The 22767-nt window shown below is 43.4% G+C and overlaps 3 protein-coding genes across 12 annotated transcripts in view; 1 reads left to right on the top strand and 2 right to left on the bottom strand.

Moving 5' to 3' along the window:
* The first annotated feature begins 831 nt into the window (after positions 1-831).
* Positions 832-6395, top strand: pm20d1.2 (peptidase M20 domain containing 1, tandem duplicate 2). 3 transcript variants are annotated; one of them, XM_052058083.1, is made up of 13 exons: positions 861-1235; positions 1305-1391; positions 3342-3577; positions 3843-3929; positions 4007-4140; positions 4218-4337; positions 4414-4489; positions 4560-4621; positions 4701-4779; positions 4859-4930; positions 5004-5169; positions 5238-5337; positions 5476-6395. In XM_052058083.1, exons 1-13 carry the CDS (start codon positions 1037-1039, stop codon positions 5603-5605), a joined length of 1548 nt encoding a protein of 515 aa, XP_051914043.1. In that variant the 5' UTR covers positions 861-1036; the 3' UTR covers positions 5606-6395. The 3 variants fall into 3 exon arrangements, with proteins under 3 accessions (XP_051914046.1, XP_051914045.1, XP_051914043.1); XM_052058086.1 differs by lacking the exon at positions 5238-5337 and having other exon boundaries at positions 832-1235; XM_052058085.1 differs by lacking the exon at positions 1305-1391 and having other exon boundaries at positions 845-1235.
* A 1941-nt stretch (positions 6396-8336) lies between these two features.
* Positions 8337-13614, bottom strand: LOC127595979 (acidic mammalian chitinase-like). The gene is made up of 12 exons (XM_052058082.1): positions 13499-13614; positions 13375-13414; positions 13264-13293; positions 12976-13180; positions 11528-11584; positions 11239-11404; positions 11037-11161; positions 10845-10968; positions 10571-10753; positions 9436-9555; positions 8905-9037; positions 8337-8809 (listed from the first exon to the last, which is right to left on the bottom strand). The coding sequence occupies exons 1-12, from the start codon at positions 13535-13537 to the stop codon at positions 8478-8480; spliced, it is 1554 nt and encodes a 517-aa protein (XP_051914042.1). The 5' UTR covers positions 13538-13614; the 3' UTR covers positions 8337-8477.
* A 1622-nt stretch (positions 13615-15236) lies between these two features.
* nfascb (neurofascin homolog (chicken) b) overlaps positions 15237-22767 on the bottom strand; it is a 27999-nt gene continuing 20468 nt past the window's right edge. For 7 of the 8 annotated variants that reach the window (XM_052057950.1, XM_052057954.1, XM_052057956.1 and 4 more), the window contains 12 exons: positions 22409-22606; positions 22194-22264; positions 21878-22100; positions 21623-21738; positions 20519-20729; positions 20065-20187; positions 19464-19637; positions 19259-19390; positions 19129-19198; positions 18570-18581; positions 18451-18486; positions 15237-17889 (listed from right to left, as the gene is read on the bottom strand). In XM_052057950.1, the coding sequence (XP_051913910.1) occupies positions 17658-17889; positions 18451-18486; positions 18570-18581; positions 19129-19198; positions 19259-19390; positions 19464-19637; positions 20065-20187; positions 20519-20729; positions 21623-21738; positions 21878-22100; positions 22194-22264; positions 22409-22606 (1598 nt within the window). In that variant the 3' untranslated portion in view covers positions 15237-17657. The remainder of the gene's footprint in view (positions 17890-18450; positions 18487-18569; positions 18582-19128; positions 19199-19258; positions 19391-19463; positions 19638-20064; positions 20188-20518; positions 20730-21622; positions 21739-21877; positions 22101-22193; positions 22265-22408; positions 22607-22767) is intronic. The other variant, XM_052057952.1, reaches the window with a different exon arrangement.

The following is a 22767-nucleotide window of genomic DNA, read 5'->3' as shown; positions in this document are numbered from 1 at the left end:
AATTAGGATTAAAGCATAGAATATTTGCAAAAACGCATATCTTGGTGTTCAGTGAACATATGGCAGTCATTTAATGTCTAATTCATCATTTTCCAAAGAAGAAAATGGTTCTTGGGTTCTCCAGAGTTAAAATGTCACATTTCGATTTTTAGTGTTGTTTTGTTTGGAAGTGTATTGCTGCCACACCAGGGGGAAAAACGTTAAATTTCTCCTGTAAAAACGTGACACGTATCATGTAAAAAACGTGATAATTATCATGTAAAAACGTGAAAACTATCATGTAAAAACGCAATACTTATATCAAAAAGTGAAAATGATCATGTAAAAACGTGATACTTATGTAAAAATGTGAAAGACAAATCATGTAAAAACCTAATAACGGGCAATGTTAAAATACACGAGAGGCTCCAACACGCCCCGCGACCCTCGTGTAAGTGGATCAGAAAATGGATGAATGGATGGAAAAATACATTTAAGTGTCCTTGTTCCATACGTATAAGGAACTCTTCTGGCACACGGCAATTTCATAAAATGTGATTCCAGGTTTAGTGCCATTGCAGGATGGGACCTCAGTCACAACAGAAATTGGCGAGTCCTCCATGAGGCCAGCTTTGTCACATTTTGTATTTTTTAAATTTTTACATAATATAAACAGGATTTTACGTGACGATTTTCACGTTTATACATGAAAAGTATCATGTTTATACGTGATAATGTTCACGTTTTACATAATAATTATTTACTTAAGTGCCGTGTTTTTTTTCTTCGTGTGGCAGCTCTTAAAACTCTTGCGGAGTTTTAATCTTAACGCTTCGATTTTACGCTTTATTTTTGCTTTGACGGTAGATGGGATGTGACGTCATCGTTTCACGCATGCGTGTCGACTCGGGCGTCGGCGAACTGTACTGATGCGTGTGGCGGGGGTGGGAGTTGTTGACTTTTGCACGGTTGTTGACTTTTGTACGCATTGTGAACCATTTGACCGAGCAATTCAACTTCAGGAGTTACATACACCGTTGTTTCCCAGATCACGGTCATGGTGATCAAATTTGTGAAGCTTCTCATAGCTGGTGGATTCGTTGCTGTTTTCATCTTGTTTACGATAGCGTCGATCAGAACGCTGACACTGGACGGGAATGTTGGCGGACTTCAACTCGCACACTGGGAAACGCCAAACCTAATTTCGCTTGATATCGACCAGCCGAAGCGGGAGGAACTCCTCGCCCACTTTCAAGGTACGTCCAAAAAGCAAAGTGGAGGATAGTCCACTTTACCTGTTGCTACTTTGCCTCATCTTCCTTCAGAGGCCGTGCGCATCCCCACGGTGTCATTTTCACCCACGGAGAGCAACACCACTGCGCTGCTTCATTTCAACTCGTTTCTCCGGAGAGGTAACGCGGCGCGCCCCTTTACAAAGTAAAGCACACAATTAGCTATAAGCTAAGTCACAAGGACTCAACTTCAGCTCACAACCGCACAACAGGCACCGACATAAATACTTGACCTCGTGCCCGGGGATTATCAACATCGGTATGCACACAATAAGTCTGCTCAAGTAAACACATTTTGACGGTAATGAAATCACACGAGACTACAAGTTTGGTTTTGTACACAACAAAATGTAAAATGTTATCAAGGGGCATCTAAACCCAAGGCCAAGGGAATACGACCCCAATCGCCACACACACATTTTAAATAACACGACATACTATCATGTCTGTATGTATACTATATATATATATATATATATATATATATATATATATAGTATACATATGTCGGACATAGCTATATGATAACGGATTCATGCCAATCTCAAAATAATAGGCCTGTGACAAATCACATCTGCAAAGAATTTTTCAAGACGGGGGTGTCCAAAGTTGGTCCTGGAGGGCCGCTGTCCTGCCTGTTTTCCAGCTCTCCCAGGAGCAACACACCTTTCATCAGGATTGTTCTAATGCGGCTCCAGAGCTGGTTGATGAGCTGATCATTTGAATCAGGTGTGTTACAGCTGGGAGAGCTGCAAAACAGGCAGGACAGCGCCCCTCCAGGACCGACTTTGGACACCCCTGCTTTAAGAGATGTGCAACTATTATCTTAATTTGAAATCACATCAAAGGTTGATAAGCAAACAATTCATATTGTAATGCCCTTCAATGTGGTCAAGGATGCACACAGTCGATGATGCAATCTGTTCGCTTTTTAAATAAACAAAATAAGGCAGCAATTAAAACACATTCACAGGAGTTGCTATTGGCCACAATTCGCGCCCATGCACTCCACACTCAAACTGGCTCGTCCCCTCTCTATGACATCACCCCCTACTCAACTAACCCAGTTCTCAAATACACAATTAACAAGAAATAGATATTACAATATGTTTGCTCAGGAATGGGCAACTGTTGGCCTGAGCCCACCAGAGTAGCCGTCCATTCATTTTAAGGGGGGAAAAATACCGTTGCCTAGCCATTGAAAGATGTAATGCCAGTTTTACCATTTTGATGGGGGCATAATACCTCTTTCTGCTCTACGAGTTTTCCTGTCCTATCGCTGCACCCTCCATAAGTCAACAGCAGCATCAGGATTATCCTGAGGCGCCTTGGGTCACGTCACAACAACAACAGCGGCATGGCTCCAATGTGGTTGTCTCGTCTCCCACCTGAAGGTTGTGTGTTCGATCCTCAACCCTTCTGACCATGTTAAAGTATTCCCAAGCAAGATACTGAACCCCCATGTTGCTCCCGATGCCGTGTCATCAGTCGGTAAAATCAGGAGACAGTGGGAATGCACTTTGAGTACCTAAGGTCAAAAAGTGCCGTACAAGTAACAGGCCATTCTTCTGGCGTTCTGCCATCTAATTCAAGGGAGTTTTCATAAAAGAAAAAAAGAAAAAAACATGCAACATTATGCCTGTCATTGTGTTGTTGCCATCAATCGATGAGCCACTATACATTGACTCATTTTCAGAATTGTTTGGTTAGGAATTATGACCGACTTTAGCAATGTGCCAAAAACGTCAACTGTTTTATCCAAACTTTTCGTCAAGTTGCTATTGTACATTTTGTCCAAAGCAGGACTTAAGATGTCAACTTCAGGTTCCAAAAAGGAAGTACTGAGAGATGAGCTACTGCCGCAACATGTGAAAGCGACACAACTTTAACTCTTGTCACCGGATCTCCTAGGTGCACATCACTCCAATTGAATGGAGACAAATGTATCGATTGCATTTCTTTTGCGCATAACGGCCAGTGAACAACTGCCGTTTTTCCTCACTCGGGTGGAAAGGACAAAGGAGCCGCAGTCGTTTCAGCCCTCTCCGTGTTCTTCTCTTGCCCCGCCAGCCTTCCCGACCCTTTTTACCTCAAGCTTGGTACACCATGAAGTGGTGGCCAACTACAGCCACCTGTTTTGGGTCCCAGGGTTGCAACCCCAACTGCTGCCATACCTGCTTTTGGCTCATATCGATGTGGTACCCGCCACTGAGTCCGATGGCTGGGTGGCGCCGCCTTTTTCTGCCCAGGAGATAGACGGTTTCATCTACGGCCGGGGGACGATAGATGACAAGAGCTCTCTGATGGTAAGAAAATCCCACAGTTCAGAATGTTTATTTGTCAACAGGAATCACCAGGAGACGCCCGGGTGGCAGAACATGAATGATGACTGACCTCCACTGAAAAAAGAAGACTACGGTCTTGGTGGAATGTCTTGTTGTGTGTTGGCTATTATGAGACGTACTCCACAATCCACGTGATTTGATCCCTTGTGTGCATCTTTGGCAGGAGCTTTGTTGCTCCACCGGGTGCAGCCGGCCCTCACCATTATTTTCTAACGTCTTCTTCCAGGGTATACTTCAGGCCCTGGAATACTTGCTGATGAAAGGCTATGCGCCGCAGAGAGAATTTTACATTGGTCTCGGCCATGATGAAGAAGTAAACCTACCTTTCCATAAGCACACTGGCAACGTCCGGAGTCAGAATGGAGTGGTCGTCTTTTGTGTCTCTGGAAGGTTAGCGGTCTCCAGGGAGCCATGAACATCGTACGAGTGTTGAAGCAGCGCAATGTGCACCTGTCCTTTGTGCTGGACGAGGGGCTGGCCGTGCTCGATGGAGTCGTCAGCGGTCTCAACGGACCCGCGGCTTTGTGAGAAAGGCAGCGTCACTTTGAAACCTTTTCCGACCATACGCACATTAATGATGAACTGACATGTCTGGTCGTAGAATTGGTGTCAGTGAGAAGGGCCTCGCCGTCGTCAAGCTGAGTGTGTCCACTCTGCCCGGCCATGCGTCAATGCCTTCCAGGGAGAGCAGCATTGGCATCTTAGCTGCAGCAGTCAAAAGGTTTTGGCACCCAGCTTTTTTATTGTGTATGGTTCTATTTTTGCGCACTGATTTCTTAAAGACTGCTATTGCTCAGACTGGAGGACAACCCCATGCCCATGTTATTTGGTCATGGACCGGAACGTCAAACATTTGAGCAGCTCGCCCACAAGGTACATTTCAATTAAACTACCGTACTTGCTCAACTTTCATGTGGATGAAAGCTGCGTTTGGTGATTTTAGTTTGGGCTGCCATTGAAGTTCATCCTATCAAATTTGTGGCTGTTTTCGCCACTTGTTGGCAGGTAATCACTCCCATCCATGTATTCATGTTTTTGTTGTTATTGTACCTTTGTTAAAAACGAGCATTTTTTTGTGGCGCAGGTTTCTTGAACAAAAATCTGATTCCAATGCCTTTGTAAGGACTACTACGGCAGTCACAATCTTTCATGCAGGCGTAAAGGTAAAGTAATCGGAACTTCGATTACAGTCATTCAGAGTGATTCTCCGAACCTGTTCCACATATGTTGTTCTTTTTGCAGTCGAATGTCATTCCTGCCCATGCTGAGGCCCATGTGAATCTACGTATCCACTCAGCGCAGTCGTTACAAGAGGTATTGTGTCCAATTTCTTCCATCAGGTGCTTTCGGCATCAAATGGAATGCTGGATGTTTTTTTTCCTTTGAGGTCTTGGAGCTCATCAAGTTTACCGTCGGGGATGAGCGTGTGAAGATGGAGCTTATCGAGGGCTTCGATCCTTTGCCTGTCAGTTCATCTGATGATAACTCGTACGGCTTCCAGATCATCAAGAAAACGGTTTTGGACATGTTTCCGACAGTAGCAGTCGCTCCAGGTAAGTGGCAGATTGAAACGCGACACTCAGCAGCCCACAATGGTGTATTTCAATCTTTGAATGTGCAGGCATTTGCGTTGGGAACACAGACAGTCGACACTTCAAAGATCTGACCAACGACATTTACCGCTTTGCCCCTTTGTGGTTTAAACCAGGGGATGCAAAGAGGTAAGAAGGCAGAATAGAAACATAACAAAGCTTTTGACTGATGACTGAAAGATATGAAAATTGTCGACAAAAACTATGCAATGAGTCACCCACCCACACCCAAAGATTTAAAGGTAGTGTATTGTTCCCATTTCTTAGGTTTCATGGCATTAATGAAAGGATTTCCAAAAAGAACTACGAGGAGCTTGTTCTGTTCTACTCCAGATTGATCCAAAATTGTGACATTGACAAACTTCCTGAGCCTCACACTTCTGTCCATGAACTCTAACCTAATGGAACTTCAATGTGAAACCCCGAGGACAAAACGATGCAGATGCATATGGATCAAGGTGCCTCATTTTGATGATTTTCACAAAGTGGCAATGTCTTAAAGTCAATTCGTTATGACTGATGCACTGTAACTTTGTCAGGAAATGTGAATGCTGCCTTCTGTGCAAGTGCTGTCAGGTCATAAATGCTTCGAATTCATGAATGTTCTGTTTGTGGCTGAATGGCTGTAAAATACACAAATTGACCTTGTTTTTTTGGGATCATGTTTTCAATATGTCACCACTAGGGGGCTCCCAAATACATGTTTTCCAAAAGGCAAAAAAACCCCCCTTTAACATCGGAGAGTGTGTAATAACCAGCCATGACCAGCTTCGGTCCTTGAGAGTTGCTGTCCTGCTTGTTTTCGATATGTCCTTGTTGCAACACATCCAGTTCAAATAATCAGCACATCATCAAGCTGTGAAGAATCCTGAAAGGCTGATCTTTTGAATCGGGCGTATTGCAGCGGGGACACATTGAAAACAGGCATGACAGGGCCCCTTGAAGTCCCGAGTTTGGACACCACTGGTGGTGGGTGTGACTTTTGTCAATTGAGGCCGCACTGGGAAGAATGTCATATTTTGTCATATTCGACCAAATATATTCCCTATACCATATTCTTAACTATTTGGTTGAACCTCTTTTGTCTAAATTCAGTTCAAAATGTGTTGTTACATAGCATGCCTTTACTGTTTATCATGCTTTTTAATTGACAAAATGAGAAAATAAAGAAAATGAAGTGAGGAAAATTGATTTTTTGGAGATCCCATCCCGAACCCCCCGCAACCCCAGGAGAAAAAAAAAATCCTGGTTCCATGCCTGGCCTTTTTCTGGCACCTCAGATTTTTATAGCCGATCGTGTTGTCATCAACCTAAATTGGTGGGTGTGTATGATTAGCAATAAGTGGTGGAAATGTGATCACCACACGATAAAGTGGGAGTGAAGTTTTAGTAAATGTTATTTTGGCAGTTAAATCTCATGTTGGGAAACACTGATGCGTAAGTGGAGGAAAAACTCAACTCCAAGTTCATTTTGACCTGTACAGACAATGTCTTTGTATATGTAACCAAGAGTTCGTAAAAGCTAGCCAGCAACACTTTTCTGAAATATTTCGCAAGAACCTGCACTCCGTTTGCTGTGGTCAACAAGCTCACAAAGCTCCAAAATGAAAATAGCGCCAGAGCGTCTCTCAATAGATCGTTGCAGTGAATTTGCTTGCTACTTTAGTGTAAAACTACAATCTATCAGGTCAAACATCATCACGAACCAGCAAAATCACAAAATGATGCAGCACTTAGAAGCTCCCTGCAATAATCCAATCACCATGACAGAATTTGCTACAATGGATCAAAAAACTAGAACGGGGAACAGGTGTATGACTGTCTAGAAAAGTAACTTCTTCACATCTGTGAAGGCACCATTCATGTCGAAGAATGTATACTGGTTGCTGCCCTCCAAGCAACATGGACACCCCTGCTTATTTTTAGCAAGACAACGCCAAATCACATTGCATTTATATTAAAACTGTGGTAGTCAGAGCGCAGGTACGAGACTGGCCTGCCTGCAGTCCAGACCTGTGTTCATTGAAACTGCGTAGCGCATTATAAGATATCCTTTATTCGTCCCACACTGGGGAAATTTACAGCCTCCAGCAGCAAGAATGTATGTAGAAAGAAGAAAGAGAAAAAAACAACAAACATCTTTCAATTAAATACAATATGAACACAAATGGATAAATCGCAGTACTATTTACAATTTACCTTCACATCATTTAATTATTATTATTATTATGATGTTATTTTTTATTCATCAGCCTGACAGCAGTCGGTAGGAACGAGCGTCGGTATCTCTCCTTCTTCCAGCGCGGGTGTAACAGTCTCTGGCTGAAGGAGCTACCAAGTGCTGTCAGGGCGGGCTGGAGTGGGTGGGAGGGACTGGCCATCATAGCCATCATTATAAAGACTCAAATACAACAACGGAGACCCCGGACTGTTGAAAAGCTGAAGCCAAACATCAGGCAAGAATAGGGAAAGAATTCTACCTGCAAAGCTCCAATTAGTGTCCTCAGTTCCCAAACGTTGATTAAATGTTATCAAAACAAAAGGTGATGCAACACAATGGGAAACATGCCCACGTCCCAGCTTTTTTCATAGGTGTTGCAGCCATAAAATAGTAAGTTAAAGATTTTTTTTCTTGTCTTTGTTGTGTATTCAATGAAACATAGCTCGAACATAATTAGCAAATGACTATTCTGTTTTTCTTCATGCTTAACATTGCGTCCCAACTTCATTGGAATTGGGTTTGTAAATGTTTTTTGTTTTAATTGCAAACTCACCTTTTAACTTGCAGTGACAGTAATCATTACTACTTAATGTAGTCGCACACATTTCATTATCTTCTTTTTAATTTTTTTAATGCCATAGCCTGATGAGGTTGCTGTCTCACCTCAGTTCAACTTTATTTCTCAAGCAAAACAAGTTGGCTGGGTATTATTGGCATGCCTAGTGTTGTTGCATATGACTAAAATGGCAGGGATGTCTTCCTTGCCTGGCGTGAGGTGAGTATGCAATCGGCATGACCAAAAACTGTGACAGAAAATGGTAAAGGGACACTGCCCAAAAAATAAAAACATTTGACTAACGATTTGGTTCATTGACAGTCAGGTTAAAGACAGACAATGTACTGTACAGAGGATGCAGAACAGGTATTTTATTGATGTTGTTGCCATAAACTGAAAGTATTGTGATGGTGTTTGCATATAGTCCCCTTAAAAACAACAACCAAAAAAAAAAAAAAACTGTGCTGTTTGAGCAAGGCAATGATTTCATGTTTATTTTGGCCAATCACAGCACTTGCATTTGCTGTTGAAAACAAGGTTAGCAGGACACTTCTGGATGAAGGTGCGGCCCTGGAAGCACTGATAAAAGGAGTTTGTGTCATTACTATTCTCGTACAGATTGTCAGCCTTGTTGGCACAGAAGCCACTTCCAGATGCGATAGTTGTGGTGGTTTGTGCAGCGGTTGTCTCTGGCGGTCTTGTGCTCGGAAAGGGTGCGGTTGTGGTCTTTGTCGTCATTGGGAACTCCGGTGCCATTGTGGTCTCATTTGGTCCAGCCGTGGTCCCTGCTGGCATTGTGGGTGACGGCGGCGTTGTTGGGAAATCTACCCAGATGAAGTAGATCATCCAAGAGATTAGTCACAAGATTTTTGACTTGTTTGGCAGATCAGATTTTTTTTTCTTGCCACGAATTCCAGACCTGAACCCAGAAGATAGCGCAAGTAACGGATGAGTGGATAGGTTCCTTGTCCACAGAACTGTCCAGTAAAATCATCGAGATCCAGAGCCCAGACAAAAGCCCCGCCAAAGTTTTCCTCTTTCAGGTACTGCGTCTGGGAGACAGAATTGAGTGGTAGAGAGCGTCAGTTTCAAATGGATTTGAGCAAAAGCTTTTTGAACTGAATGGGAACGGAAACAATGCAGGAAAAATCTGGACATTTGTATTTGGTAAATAATTTCTTGATTGTTACAGTGTTTCATGGAAATAAAGGAACATTTGAACCTAATGGCACCTCATTAGCATTTGTAGGAATGATACACAGCCACATGCTGTAAGGAACACGTAGTGTCCATCCAAAATGAAGATTATTATCTTTGTAAAGGCCAAACTTTTTCTCTACTTGGCTCGATGAGGCTAGTTGGCACAATGTCTCCAGCAACACAGGCAACGTACAAACACGACCAATGAGTTCATCAACTTCAGAATTCGTGGAAGAAGGTCATTTATTACCTTGATATCAAAGCTCTGCCTGTTATCAAAGCCAACCCACTCATTGCCTTGAGTGGCATAAGGCACCCTCTGTTCCTCGATCCAGCTGAGATTTCCTCCTCTACTGAGGAACGTGCAGATCTGTTGAGATGAAATGAACAATCCGTGAAAACAAATTTCACTAGGGCAAGTGACTGGGTTTGTCGTAATTGCATGTGCGACGCCCGGCATATGAGCCTTTCAGTCAGACTGCAATGGAGTCGGCACGGCTAAGTTTGGGGAGTGGTTTTTGTCGTGCAGTTCCAAATATTGGAAGGCTGAAAAATGCAGAGTCCGTTCTCAAACATACCCGCCAAGATACAGTTGTGTGAGGTCCACAAAAACAATGATAGCACACACAACTACAGTATTTCTCCTGCCCACATCTAATCGTCTTCGTCCACCCTGTAACGGCTGGAACAGCTTCAACTTTTCTGGGAAGGCTTTCCACGTGGTTGAAGCCCGTATCTCACTGAGCCGCCACTTCTTGCGAGTGTGTGAGCACGTAGCGAACGTTGCCTTTTTGCCTAAAAGGTTGCAAGCAGTTGCAAATAGTTTTTTTTCGCCGCAAAACTTTTGAACATATTCCAAAGAATGCCTCTCACTGAACGAAAAAGCGTTGTGAGTGTGTGAGTATGTTGCGAATGGTGTTTTTTGTCACGGTTCATTCAAGGTCGTAGTTTGCCAACAATTTTAATGGTCTCAGTATTTTTATATTTTTTTATTCGCAAGGAACAAATTTTGAACATTTTCAAAATTTAAATTAGACTATACCTCTCCTTGAAAAATGTATCAAAATCCAGATGATACTATTGTTTGCAGCCACTTGAGAAAATACAATGGAGTCTTTTCAGTGTACACTTTAGAACTAATACTCTGACGCACACTCTGACAATGAGAGTGCCACTGCCACCTACTGAAGTGGATGTGCATTTATACGATAATAGGATGCCCACCCCCTGAAAAAAAAAAAGCATGTTTCGGGTGGTCTCGGGGAAGGTCAGCATTTTTATCACTAGAGAGAGTGGATGGATTTATGTTTAATCGTTAAAAAAATAGTCATGATTCTTGGTGACTGATGACAGTGATCAAACGTGTGTGGTAAATGTTGACCGACCTCATAGTAAGACCAAAAGCCAGCTTCACGTGTGTAACTCCCAGCTGGGGCCGCTCCGGAGGCAGGTGCGCCAACGCCATGAGCTGCTGAAACTGTGCGAAATGTGCGTCCGTATGTGGCAAAACCAAGGTTGAGCTTGTCAAGCGGAGCGCCTTGATCTCGCCAGTGTTTCATTGCAAAATCCTTGAGGAAGGGCGACAGAAACAAGTTTGTTTGCCTACAACATGCAGGTTTGCAGGTTGGAATCGAGGGCCAGTGTGAAAATGGCACTCACCACATTGTAGTAGATGTTCTCCCCTTGATCGGAAGAGGCGCGGTACAGGGGGCTATTGTGACCAGTGATGGGGTCCCACGCTCCGTGGAAGTCATAGGTCATCACATTGATGAAGTCTAGAAAGCTGCTCGACACCACAGAACATTTTGTTGTGACCAAAGGTCGCAAGAGGAGGAAGACAAGAGGACTCACTTTGACATTCGGGCAATCTCATAACCATTGTCAATGTTTCCCCTCCCAGCCGCAACCGCGGCCGTGAGTAGCAGGCGTGGTCGACTCGTTTGTGTGGCTTCCTCCTCAAAGGCAGCCATCAATTCCTACGTGGAATTGCAGAACAATTTGCAGTCGTCTTTCAAGATGATGCCTCCAGTCATTTCCGCCTCGGCCAGCTGACCTGACAAAGCACCGTGAACCTCTCCTTGTCCTCCGGAGGGCTTCCTCGCGCTCCGGGGTACTCCCAGTCCAGGTCCAACCCATCGAAGCCGTACCGCCGCAAGAACTGAATGGAAGAACGAATGAACGTCTGGCGGTTGACAGGAGTGGAAACCATGGTGGTAAATCTGCAGCAGTGGGGAGCAGATGCTTGTTCACCAGCTTTACGGACAAACCCCGTACACCGTACGGTATGCCTTTTATAGTCCCATCATTGGTTTGTTTGAAATAAATCCAAGGACAATTCTTACTGTGCAGTTCCAAAGTTCCAGCCACCGACGGCGAGCAAAGTCTTCAACTGGGGGTTTCTATGTGACCATCACATTCAGAATTCAAAGTTAGACAAGTATTGCCAGCAAAGATTCAAGATCTGAAGTACACGGTAGGCAGGTTTATTGAAGGCTCTAAATTGTCCTGACTGTGAGTGCGTGTTTTTTCTTTTGTCTGTTTGGCTTGGCTCCTTTGCCCTTCTGTCACTGTTTTTTTTTTTTTTTTTCGGCGTGCTTTTTGCTTGGTTAGAGCCTTCTCTGAACTTCCCCATCGTGTTTTACTGGAACCAGTACATCCAGTGTCACTTTCTGTGTGCTTGTTGTAGGCGTTCATTTACCTCAGCCGATGGCTTTCGACTGCCCCTTTTTGGGCAGCCCAGCTTAACCATTAGGCTTTCGGGTTGACTTTGGTCTTTATTTTGAGTCACATCATTTTATACTGCTGTAATCATCGTTCTAATGACAATTATTTCTAATAACAGCACAGCCCTTTGAAGTAGATTGCTGCATTTTCTCCTCTGTTAAACCTGAGCATTCAGCCGTGTTTCCACTGTTTGTGCTCTATCGCTGGGAGATGCTTTTCAACCTATATCCAGTTGAATTCACTCTACCGACAACATATTTAATGTTCAAACTAATTAACGTGACCTTTTTGGGTTTTTTTGGGGGGCAAAAACTCTCATTTTGAATTTTATGCCCGCAACACCTTCCAATAAAGATTGGACAAGGGCTCAAAGGACTGGGAAAGTTGAGGAATGCTCAAACCACACTTGTTGGCAACATTTTACAGGTGAGCATCTTCACTGGAAATACTGTAGGTGAGTGTCTCGATTGGGCATAAAAGGAGCTTCCCTGACTTGCTCAGTCAATCACAAGCAAAGATGGGGCGAGGTTCACCTATTTGTGAACAGCTCCACGAGAAAATACATAGCCCAACAGGTTAAGAACACCATTTTTCAACTTGCAATCTGAAATAATGTAGAGATTTCATCATCTACAGTCCAAAATGTCATCAAAAGTTTCAAATAATGTGGAGACATTTCTGAGCATAAGCGGCAAGGCCGAAAAATCACCAACACTGACTTCCCGTGTCGTTTGATTTGTCCAAGCGACACTGAATAAGAAAACGAGAATAAAAAAACAGCATCCTTGTGTAAAAGATATTGCCAGATGGGCTCAAGAACACTTCATAAAACTTTTGTTTTTGTCAACAATTCCCTTTTAAACTTTGTCACTACAACTGCAAGAACACATTAAAATTTCACTATGGAAAGTGAAAGCCATATATCGACAATGCACGGAAACACCGCCAGTTACTCAAGCCGCAAGCTCATCTGAGATGGACGAAGTGAAAGTGGCAAGTGTTTTCTGTGCTCTGAAGAGTTTGCATTTGTTTGATGCTCTCCCTGTGTCGGGCTGTCAGAACTTGCCTGCTCTTGAGTTGATTGAAGGATTTATACAGAACATCATCGTTCCATTCGTAGGGTGACAGCTCATTAGAATGGTTGATGATGGAGAAGGCGTAGATCAGGTGTGTGCAGAGATGGGGGTCCACATTTTCTGGCATGTATCTTCCAACACCTGGCCTGTACTGGGACCAGTTGGTAAAGTAACAGACCAGTTTGCTGGAGGACACTGTTAGAAAGAAGAGGAATGCAAACAAATAATGCCGCCTCTGTTGGAGAAAAGGGGCGCCAAGAACATAGTCAAGGACGAACCAACTTGAAGGCACATCCAGAGGGACAGTCCTGAAAAAGAGAGCTCAAAATGATGATGTATTCGAGATTTTGGTACTGGACACCATTTCAAATGGAAAATTATAAGCTTACCAGCCAATAGCTGTCGCTGAGCCATGTTTGTGGATCGTCGCTATGAACAGAGATGATCACGGATGTCAGTTCTTGTTAAAAATGGTTCGAAATTCACCTGTTAAAACATCAGCAGTCCTCTTACCTGGTGGAACACAATTGGCTGGCTGTGCTTGTTCCACATGTGGAAGTGGGTTTTATAGTATGCTCAGGAGGGACAAAGGCTGCATGCCGCCCCGGCCAGACAGATGCTCTCTGAAGCACAACGTCCGCTGAGAAAAGCAAGCCATTAGTTGAGTAGCTCCGATGATAATCTACTTCTCTTGAAACATAAACCAGGATAACGCAACGACGGTTATGTAAATACTCCTCCTGAAGATAAGAACAACTTGATAAATGTTCTCATCGTGTGTTCGCTTCTTCACACGCAATCGGACACTTGTAAAGCGTCTCTCATTTTATATTTCATCTAGCTTGCAGAACTCCGGACTTCAACTTGCTCCACTGTTACCCCACATTTGACCTTCATTCCACTTTTCTTCTCATTTTTATCACCTTTCTTTTTTTGGGGTCATGTTCAAGTTGTCAAGCTACAAAGGAAGTTGCCACATTTGCCCTGGCTACATAGCTGACTCTCAATAAATGTAATCCAATTCTAACAACACGGCGTACGCTGATTGAGTGTCTGCCAACTTGCTGCAAGCCTCCACACTGAGACCGACCGCTACTCGATTACTCAGAGGTTACTATGATGACTATGACTATGATGCGCTAAGGTTCATTACAAAATGCTCTTGTGTGCACAGTACAGTAGTTGTGTTGGTTGAGTTTGTCTTGGTGTAGAGTGAAGATGAACACCTGCCCCTTTTTTTTGTGTTTCATTAAAATTTTTGTAGGTTTGTACCACAAAAAAGTGAGTTTTTAACGGCCTTTTTTTTTTGCAGTTTTTTTTTTAAATCTTCAGTGGGCAGTTCGCGTTGGGGCAACATGGCTCCGGTGGTGGAGTGGTCGTGTCCCAAACCAGAGGTTGCGGGTTCGATCCCCAGCCCTTGTGAACACGTGTCCTCCGAGTGTCCTGCAGCCAGATACTGTTCTGAACCCCCTGCTGTTCCTGATGCAGCGTCATCAGTAAGTGCACAAGGAGACAGTATTAAAGCGCTTTGAGTACCTTGTCGGTAGATAAGCGCAACAGCAATCAGCAAACGCCTATTTGGCAGAAGGCGTCTAAAAAGTCACTCTGCCACTCCCTCCAGAGAGCTGCTGTCACTGAAACACTTTTAAAGGCCTACCGAAAGACTTGGCAGCACACATTTCTGGGCTGTTGTTGTTTGAGCGGCATTTCAGGATCCCTCCATTTTTGTACCTCGATCCATTGATTGTTCATTTTTCACATGTATGTTGATTATTTGTGAGTTGAGTGTCGGTTTCATAAAAGACATTCTTTTAGACTCTTGTGGTTAATTGGAGGTTTAATTATAAATCTTTGTCTTACAAATCAAGTTCATGCACGTATAAGCGATGTTTCCAAGCCATTACATAATTTTCGTTGTCAGCACTCCAAATGTTGACATATTGTTTCAGTCTTCCTCCCCAGTGTGCACAGTATGTCGACTTTAGCATTTTGCCATCCAATGCAGCAATCGCTGAGGCAGCAAGAACACAATTTCACTCTATCGGCTAATGATGTCTTCAATGCTGGTGCGGTGATATGATAAGAAGATTCTTTTTGCCACTAAACTGTGTGATGCAACAGGGAGGTGGCTTGTGAAGAGGCGACTGGTTCAAGGTTCAAGACAACGAACACGTCATGCAGCAAAAAAAATCAAGTTCATTGATAATTGAAGCCAGCTCATTCAAGGTTATTACTATAGTTAAATTTCCTCTCAAAGGCCCTGTTAATTCCAAAATGTATTTCCCAATACTGTAGATGTTTGGAGATAATTGCTGAAAACGTGCAAAGAAGAAGAACTGTGCAATGCATACTATACTCAGTTTTGGAGACAAAGCATTAAGCTAATTTCAAAACCCAAATTTTTGGCCATGTCAAAAACAATGCCGATTGACACTTTTCAGTTCACCCTTCCCCCACTAATTAAGAATTCAGGCACCAATATTTGCATCAGACGAAATGGAACCAAGACTATCACGGGTAACATTTTCCTGACTGAATGTTTTCAGAGCTGAAGTAGGAATGCTCGAGTAGGAATGCTCCAGTTATCTGTTTCACATTTAAAAAAAACATTTTTTTCTTCATACGGTACACACGTATTTGTAATTGACATGTTTATACTGTATTACATGTTTATGTTTTTACTTCTATAAATGTGCATACAGTATTCTACGTCCTAATTGGCAGCTGTTTTTTTGGTAATGGTTCCAAGGAACGAACGTCATAACTTACAGATTTATTATGTCCCTCCAGGTACATTGTAACGAGGTTCGACTGTACTGTATATTTATCAATGTCCCCGAATGATACCAGTAGCACTAAGGTGTCGTGTCACCGTCTCAAACAAATTCACAAGTACGCAACCCAAAATTTCCTTCAAGTAAACCAAAACATAACTGAGCTGATTGTTTTTAGCAATACAGAAAATAAGATTGCTGTTAGTGAACACTTAGAGTCACCGTCTATAAAAGCCAAAGACTAAGTCCGAAACCTTGTTGTGCCGATTGATTCCGATCAGACTTTCAGCAGTCACATCAAATCAACCACTAAAACAACTGCAGCTCAGGTTCTGACCAGAGCAAAGAGAACAGAACATATGACTCCAGTCCTAAAGGTTTTACATTGGCTCCCAGACAGCTGGAGAAGAGATTTTTTTTTAAATTAAGCTCCCTGTCCATAAATTGCATGGTTTATGTATATCTTACATTAAAGACATGCTCATGGAATATAAACAAACCCAATGGGGCTGGCTGTAAGGTATGAGGTTCACGAACTAGAGCCCAGAATTCAAGTCAACACGGGAAAGCAGCTTTCAGCTGTTATGATGTAGGCAAATTGAATAAGCTGTCAACAGAAGTGAAGTCAGCTGTAAGGGTAAATGTTTTTACATCCAGATGAAAAATGTTGCTCTTTTACCGTACCTATGATGAAGGTCCTGTAAGGATTTTTTTACATTTGTGATCTCCAAAAACACTGCACTGTACTTTGTTAGTAATTTTAGTCGGCGACTTTGTGTTTATTTAAATGCAAACAAGTGTTGTACTTTGTTTGTTTTGGGAAGCTCATTGAGTTACAAGCATCGACAGTTTGGTGGGCGTGGTTTCAGTGGACATGGAACATCTTGATTTGTCATTATTTGAAGCCTCATTTGACAAACTAGGTGATTTTGTAATCAATCAAATTTGGCAGCATTGTTGATGACTCCCTTCTCTATGATGTGTCAAATTTTCACTTGAAGTTTGGAAAAGGAGCAGTAAAAGAGAACATAAGCACCATTCCAAAATGTAATATTTGACACGTGATTTACAATGCAGCAATGGGTGGAATATACAGCGAGCACACTGTGGATATACTGTGAGCAGCAAACAAGCCACGTGAGTCATTTCTCTCTTGTGAGTGGAAGGTTACAAGAAGTTACATTTACAATATGACACCATCTCATTTTCCATCCAGCAGAGCTGCAAACTGAGTGGCCGATGGAATTGAATTAATTAGTCATTGGAAATATCTTGAGACGAGCAGCCGTTAAATCGTCGTTCAGAGGTTCTAAAGCAGGGGTGTCAAACTCATTTTTGTCGGGGGCCACGTTTGTTTCCCTTGGAGGACCGTTACAACTGAAACCATATTAAAAAGTCAATAATAACGGTTTATTCAATTATTGTTTAAGTTACTGTAATGAGGGGTTTGGTCACAAGAAAATGCTTACAATATGCCTCTTATTTATTACATATGAGAATTAAAAATTTTGGTAGAGTTTTTAGTCAGCATCATGGAAGATGACGTGTTTGATTTGCCTTCGTGGGCCTCTTATAACTGATGTAGCGGGCCAGATTTGGCCCCCAGGTCTTGAGTTTGACACCGGTGCTCTAAAGGGTTAAAAGTTAATTACTGATGTTGAGAGAGAAAAAAAACAACGTTTGATGGAACGTTTCTGTCCTGCATTTGTTTGTTCTTATCAACGTGATAAAGTGATTCACTTTTCATTCCAGGATCTGACTTGACACACATGCAAATGTGTCTGGAATGGCATGTATTCTCATGAGTTTTTTCTGAGTGTTTTCCCAGCTACATGCCCGTCTTTGTAGACCAGCTTGTCCTCCTGCTGGTCCTGGCAGTCTGCCTGCATTTGCCCTTTTCAAGCCAGGGAGTAGATGGGATTCACTGGAGAATGCAGCTCCAAACTGCCACCAAAGTCCAAGTCCCTCACGTCTCTCCTTCGTGCCGTGTATTGGCCAATGAAGGACCCGTCCTCATTGAAGGGTATGTCTCCGCCATCTCCGTAGTCAACCAGGCTGTCGTCGCTCTCTGACCTTTTCATCACGGCCTCCTTAGAAGGCGGTCCTCTCTGAATCCCCATTTCCTCCTCCCTACATTGGAAAAAAAGTACACTGGTAGCTTGAGATGCACCTTTTAACTTGTTTCACGCTTCCAACTTGTATCTCAAATCATGTGCCCCCATGGAAATGAGCGAAAAAGCCATTATTTCCTCTGTCAAAACCCAGAAAGGCAATTGATAACAGAACTCATTTACAATTCAGAACTGCCACCACTGTAAATTACAAACTATTGTATGGTCTGTGCCCTGCAATTGGCTGGCAACAGGTTCAGGGTGTCCCCCGCCTACTGCCCAAAGACGGCTGGGATAGGCTCCAGCACCCCATGCGACCCTTGTGAGGATAAAGCGGATCGGAAAATGAATGAATGAACGAATTAATTACTTAATTAATGTATGGTCTGTACAATTCAGTACATTTGGAACCCCAAAGTCTAATAAATAAACAAACAAACAAATAAACTTCTCTCTCTCTCTCTCTCTCTCACACACACACACACTTTCGAGCTGTCCTTTCAATTATTATTTGAACACCGACAATTTGGAAGTACTTCCATTCTTGTCGACAGTGTCTAGTCCAATATAGAGCACGTACCAGCGTGGGTAGGGCAGAGTGGTGACATGGGCAAGCCTGCCGTACAGAAAAGGACATTTGTTCAGTTCAGCAGCCAATGGAAGCCACGTTTTGCAGGAAAACTGCTGATGTAGACCTACCTTTCAAGAGACCTTGTTGTTCAGAGGTGAATGGTTTTTGGGGGGGTGAAGAAAAAATAGATTTGAATGCAGGAAAAAATGAGAGATGATGTGATCTGAACCTGTTCAGCATCATTTAAATCAGACGCAATGTGTTTGGTTACATTCCACAGCAATTTGACTGAACGGTTTGTTTACAAGAAGAGAACTTGAAATGGTTCCTGTCATTTGCCCAAGGCAGTATGACTTCCACATGATTGCAGAGCAAAGGGGGGAAGTAAATAGCATGAGAACAAGGCGCCCAATTCAGAAAGCTACGACACTTGAACATAATAACTGTGTTGAATGAAGACTGATTTCTTTCTTTTTACCATTTTATCTAGCTTATTTTCTGTCAAATTATTACTCTATGTTTTATACATGTTTTATAATTGACACTGGGGTGTCAATTATATTTCATCTGAATATGATGAGGATGATTTGTCATACGCCAAACAAATGATCAAGACATAATTTTTACACTAACATTCCCCGCTCATTTTTGTCAGAGTGTGGTGGGAACGGTTTCTCTCATACATACCGATAGTCAAAAGAACCCTCTTGATCAATGTCATCCACGGGTTCTAATGAAATCTCTTTCTTTTCCCGTACTGCAATAGAAAAAAAAGAGTAAGGAGATGCCATGTGACAGATGGGCAATCTGCGGGCACCTGGGTATTTGCCCCCTCGGCTTCTCTTGATGAAACACACGATGAGTAGCATGAGGACGATGAGGACCACGGCGCACATGATGCCAATGAACCAGCCCTTCGTGGAGAGGTCCACTTGATCCTGGGCGTAGACTGTGGATGAGCAAAGCTCACGTCATGCTAACATCTTTACATGCGCAAGCCAACAAAGTGCGCAAAGGCTTACTCTCGGTGGTGTAGTGCGGCGACTCCTCCGTGTGCCACTGGCCTAAACCTAATCGAGTTCGAGCGGCCACAGAGAAGCGGTATCGAGTGTAGCGGTCGTATCGGCGCAGTGAGAAACTGGTCACGTTTGCAAGAAACTCTTCCACTCTCTGCTCCTCTCCCTTGCTGGCATTCACTGTGGAGCCACAGCAAATCCCAGTCGGTCAAGTCAGATGTAATCATTGAGCGCTTCACTTCAACAAGCCTGCAGTTGACAAATATTTACGGCATCCCATGATCTTAACCCTCAGGAGAGCAAAAATTAAAACACTTGAGGAAAAATAAGAAGCTTGCAAAGGGGCCGCAGTTGGGGAGAGAGCCCCCTCTTTCAGGATGAGCAGGCAGCAATGGATGCCGAGTGGGCAACATTGAACATATCATGGGGTGCCAAACAATGTCAGTTAGAATAGTGTGAGAGTCCACGTAATAAGACTCGGAGGAGTGGGTCTTCGTCAAAACTGGTGGGGTGTGGATATCTGAAGAGGCGGGCCACCAACTCTCTGTACAGCGACGTCCAATTCGGTGAATGCACAATGACCAGCAACGTCTGAGTGAAGAATCACCTGTCTGGTACTTGAGGGAATAGCCGCTGATAATTCCGTTGGGTTCTGCCGGTAGATCCCAGTCCACATAAATACTGTCAAGGTGTCGCTGCTGGATCCTGAAGGATGTGGGAGCGGATGGGACTAGAGATGACACAGCAGATGATGACTTTCTCAACTCAACTTAATTAATGCGCTTTCAAAACAAGCCACTGAACACACCACACGAGTTAAAACGTTCATTTCCATTGCACAAATACGTCAAACCAACGGGGGAAAAAAATTATCCACTCCCACATAAACGCCAGGTTGTTTGAAGCGGTTCTAGATGATAAAGGAGCGATTCAGTCTTCGCCCATTGATGAGAAATGAGGATTTACAGTATTTGTTCGATGAGGCCAAGAGTGGCATCGATGCAATGCCAACTCGTTGTCCCTTGAGACCAGGACGTCGAGTCACTTCAGACCTTTCGTACCTCCTTCCGGTGTCGAAAAGTGGACATTGTTGCTGGGCGGGCCTTCATATCGACTGTTGGCCACTACGATGTACATCTTGTAGTTGCTGTAAGGGTTGAGGTCGGTGAGAACCCCCGAAGGCTCGGGGCCGGTGCCCGCAAACACTTGAGACCTCATCGCTCTGTTGACTCTCAGCCACCTCAGTTGGCTGCTGTCCCTCCAGTAGTAAACCTGCAACGCCAACCACAAACAAGAAGCAGTTTATTTGCTTCACACACTTTGGGAAGGGCAGAATCAAAATCACACATGGAAGAGGATTTATTTGGTGTTATATTTCTGTTTGCTTTTAATATGAACATTTTGTTTTGCATTTCAACAAAAAGAGGAGTAGATGAATCAACCTCATGCTATGCCACGTAGTATGTGCAGGCCATCCCCGAATTTGAAAGAACTGCTAATACTCTTTGTACAAAAGATGAAGAAGAGAGCAACATGAATTCCATATTCTTCACATTTCACTTGCAAGAACTCTTTTTTCTCCATAGCATTTATGGAAATAAAAATGGCATCGAAATTTGCCACACCACAGCGATGCCACCTATGAATGATTCAAATAAAATCAAGCCATGTATTATTAAATGAGGCTTCAAAGTTATGGAAGAGATGTTCACTACACTTTCAAAGGCTGTGGGCAAGTCCACTAAATGTGCTGAAACCATGCATGGAAATCTGCAAATGTGAAAATGTGGGGGGGGAAAGTTGAATGCTTTCACTCCACAACATCGCCGTTGGGTCTTTTCGCATGCTTTTACAAATTGCCTTTCAACACGTATTCAGAAACAGATCTCTGAATTCACTTTACAGGGCTTTTAAAAAGTTATGATGTGAACTCACTGACTGTGAACACTTTCTGGATGCTTTGTATGGTGGTCTTGTTGCTTTTCCTGCTCATAAAACAATGTGCAAGAAAACCCATACCAAGGTGTCAACTCCTTTTCATATCAGGAGACAGAAGTTACCTACTGACCTAAAATTACTTTAACCGTCCCGTGATCACAAACGTCACCTCATGTCTCCTGGATGTTGTCTTTGATATCGTGGCTTTTCAGTCTCGGTCAACACACCTTGTATTCTTTCAGTTCTCCCATGATGGAGCTTTGCGGCACCGGGTCCCAGTGCAGCGTCACCTGGGTGCCCTGGATGTCTGACAGTCTCAGGTTTTGGGGCGCACTAACGGGACCTTGGGGAAGACAGAAAGTTCACTGAGTTTGCTATCAATCATTGGTGAGGGACACGAGAGAATGGCAGCGTGTTCCCTCTGCAACGCGGTGCTGCAAATACACATTCAGCCGATGACTGAGATGAACCGCGGAACTTACGGTCTTCCCCCGAGTAACCGATGACAATGGGAGACTCTGGGCCCAGCCCAAAGTCATTGACGGCCTGAACTTTGAGCTCATAAGGAGTAAATGTATCCGCATCGTAAATGTAATATTTCAGCCATTTAGTGGTGGCATTCTTCCACTCCTCTCTGGAGTCTCTTCTTCGCCACCAGACGAGATACTTGAGGTGTGGCCCGTTCCACTCTCTGTAAGTCAGAGGCTGACAGAAAAGACCACAGTCGTAGTGCTGAAGGTTTTACGGGCTCCGAGGTACAATACCCCTTATGTGCATGTTCTTGTGGGTGTGTTCTACCTCCCAGCTGATCTCCATGTTGTTTCTCCATGTTCCAACTCCTTTGACATTCTTTGGGATGACATCTGGAGCTGTGGACCAATTATTGAAATGGCTAGCTTGACATCTCTTGACATTCAAACATGCACATGACACGAAAACAACAGCATTAGCAGTAAATGCTGGCTCAAACCAAGGAAGAAAGAAACTCTCCGGAGCGAAATTATGAAACCCACGTGCACCGCTGGTCTGGAATCGCATAGATGGACGACTCGGGCGACTGGCACCAATTTGATTGATGGCAATGACGCGGAACTCGTAGTATGTGAAAGGCGAAAGGTGCAGAATGACCGAGTTGAGGCTGCCGGGGTATGTTGACAAGTTCTTCCACTTGCCGGGTAGCCAGTCATCATCATCATATTGCACCAAGTATTCTGAAGAGACAGACGAACAAATCATTCAAATCGGAAGTGCATGTGGTCCGCAGTAGGAAGTTGTGATTTCTTGCAGACGTGTATCATACTTTTCTACTAGATTTGCAGTAAATGACAAGTAGCAATGCATACTTTACACCAGTAGCCAAATGATCCAGACT

The sequence above is a fragment of the Hippocampus zosterae genome, chromosome 2, assembly GCF_025434085.1.
Source record: "Hippocampus zosterae strain Florida chromosome 2, ASM2543408v3, whole genome shotgun sequence".
In the NCBI taxonomy this organism is placed as follows: domain Eukaryota; kingdom Metazoa; phylum Chordata; class Actinopteri; order Syngnathiformes; family Syngnathidae; genus Hippocampus; species Hippocampus zosterae.
The sequence above is the reverse complement of the archived record's forward strand: the minus strand, read 5'-3'. Positions and strand labels throughout refer to the sequence as shown.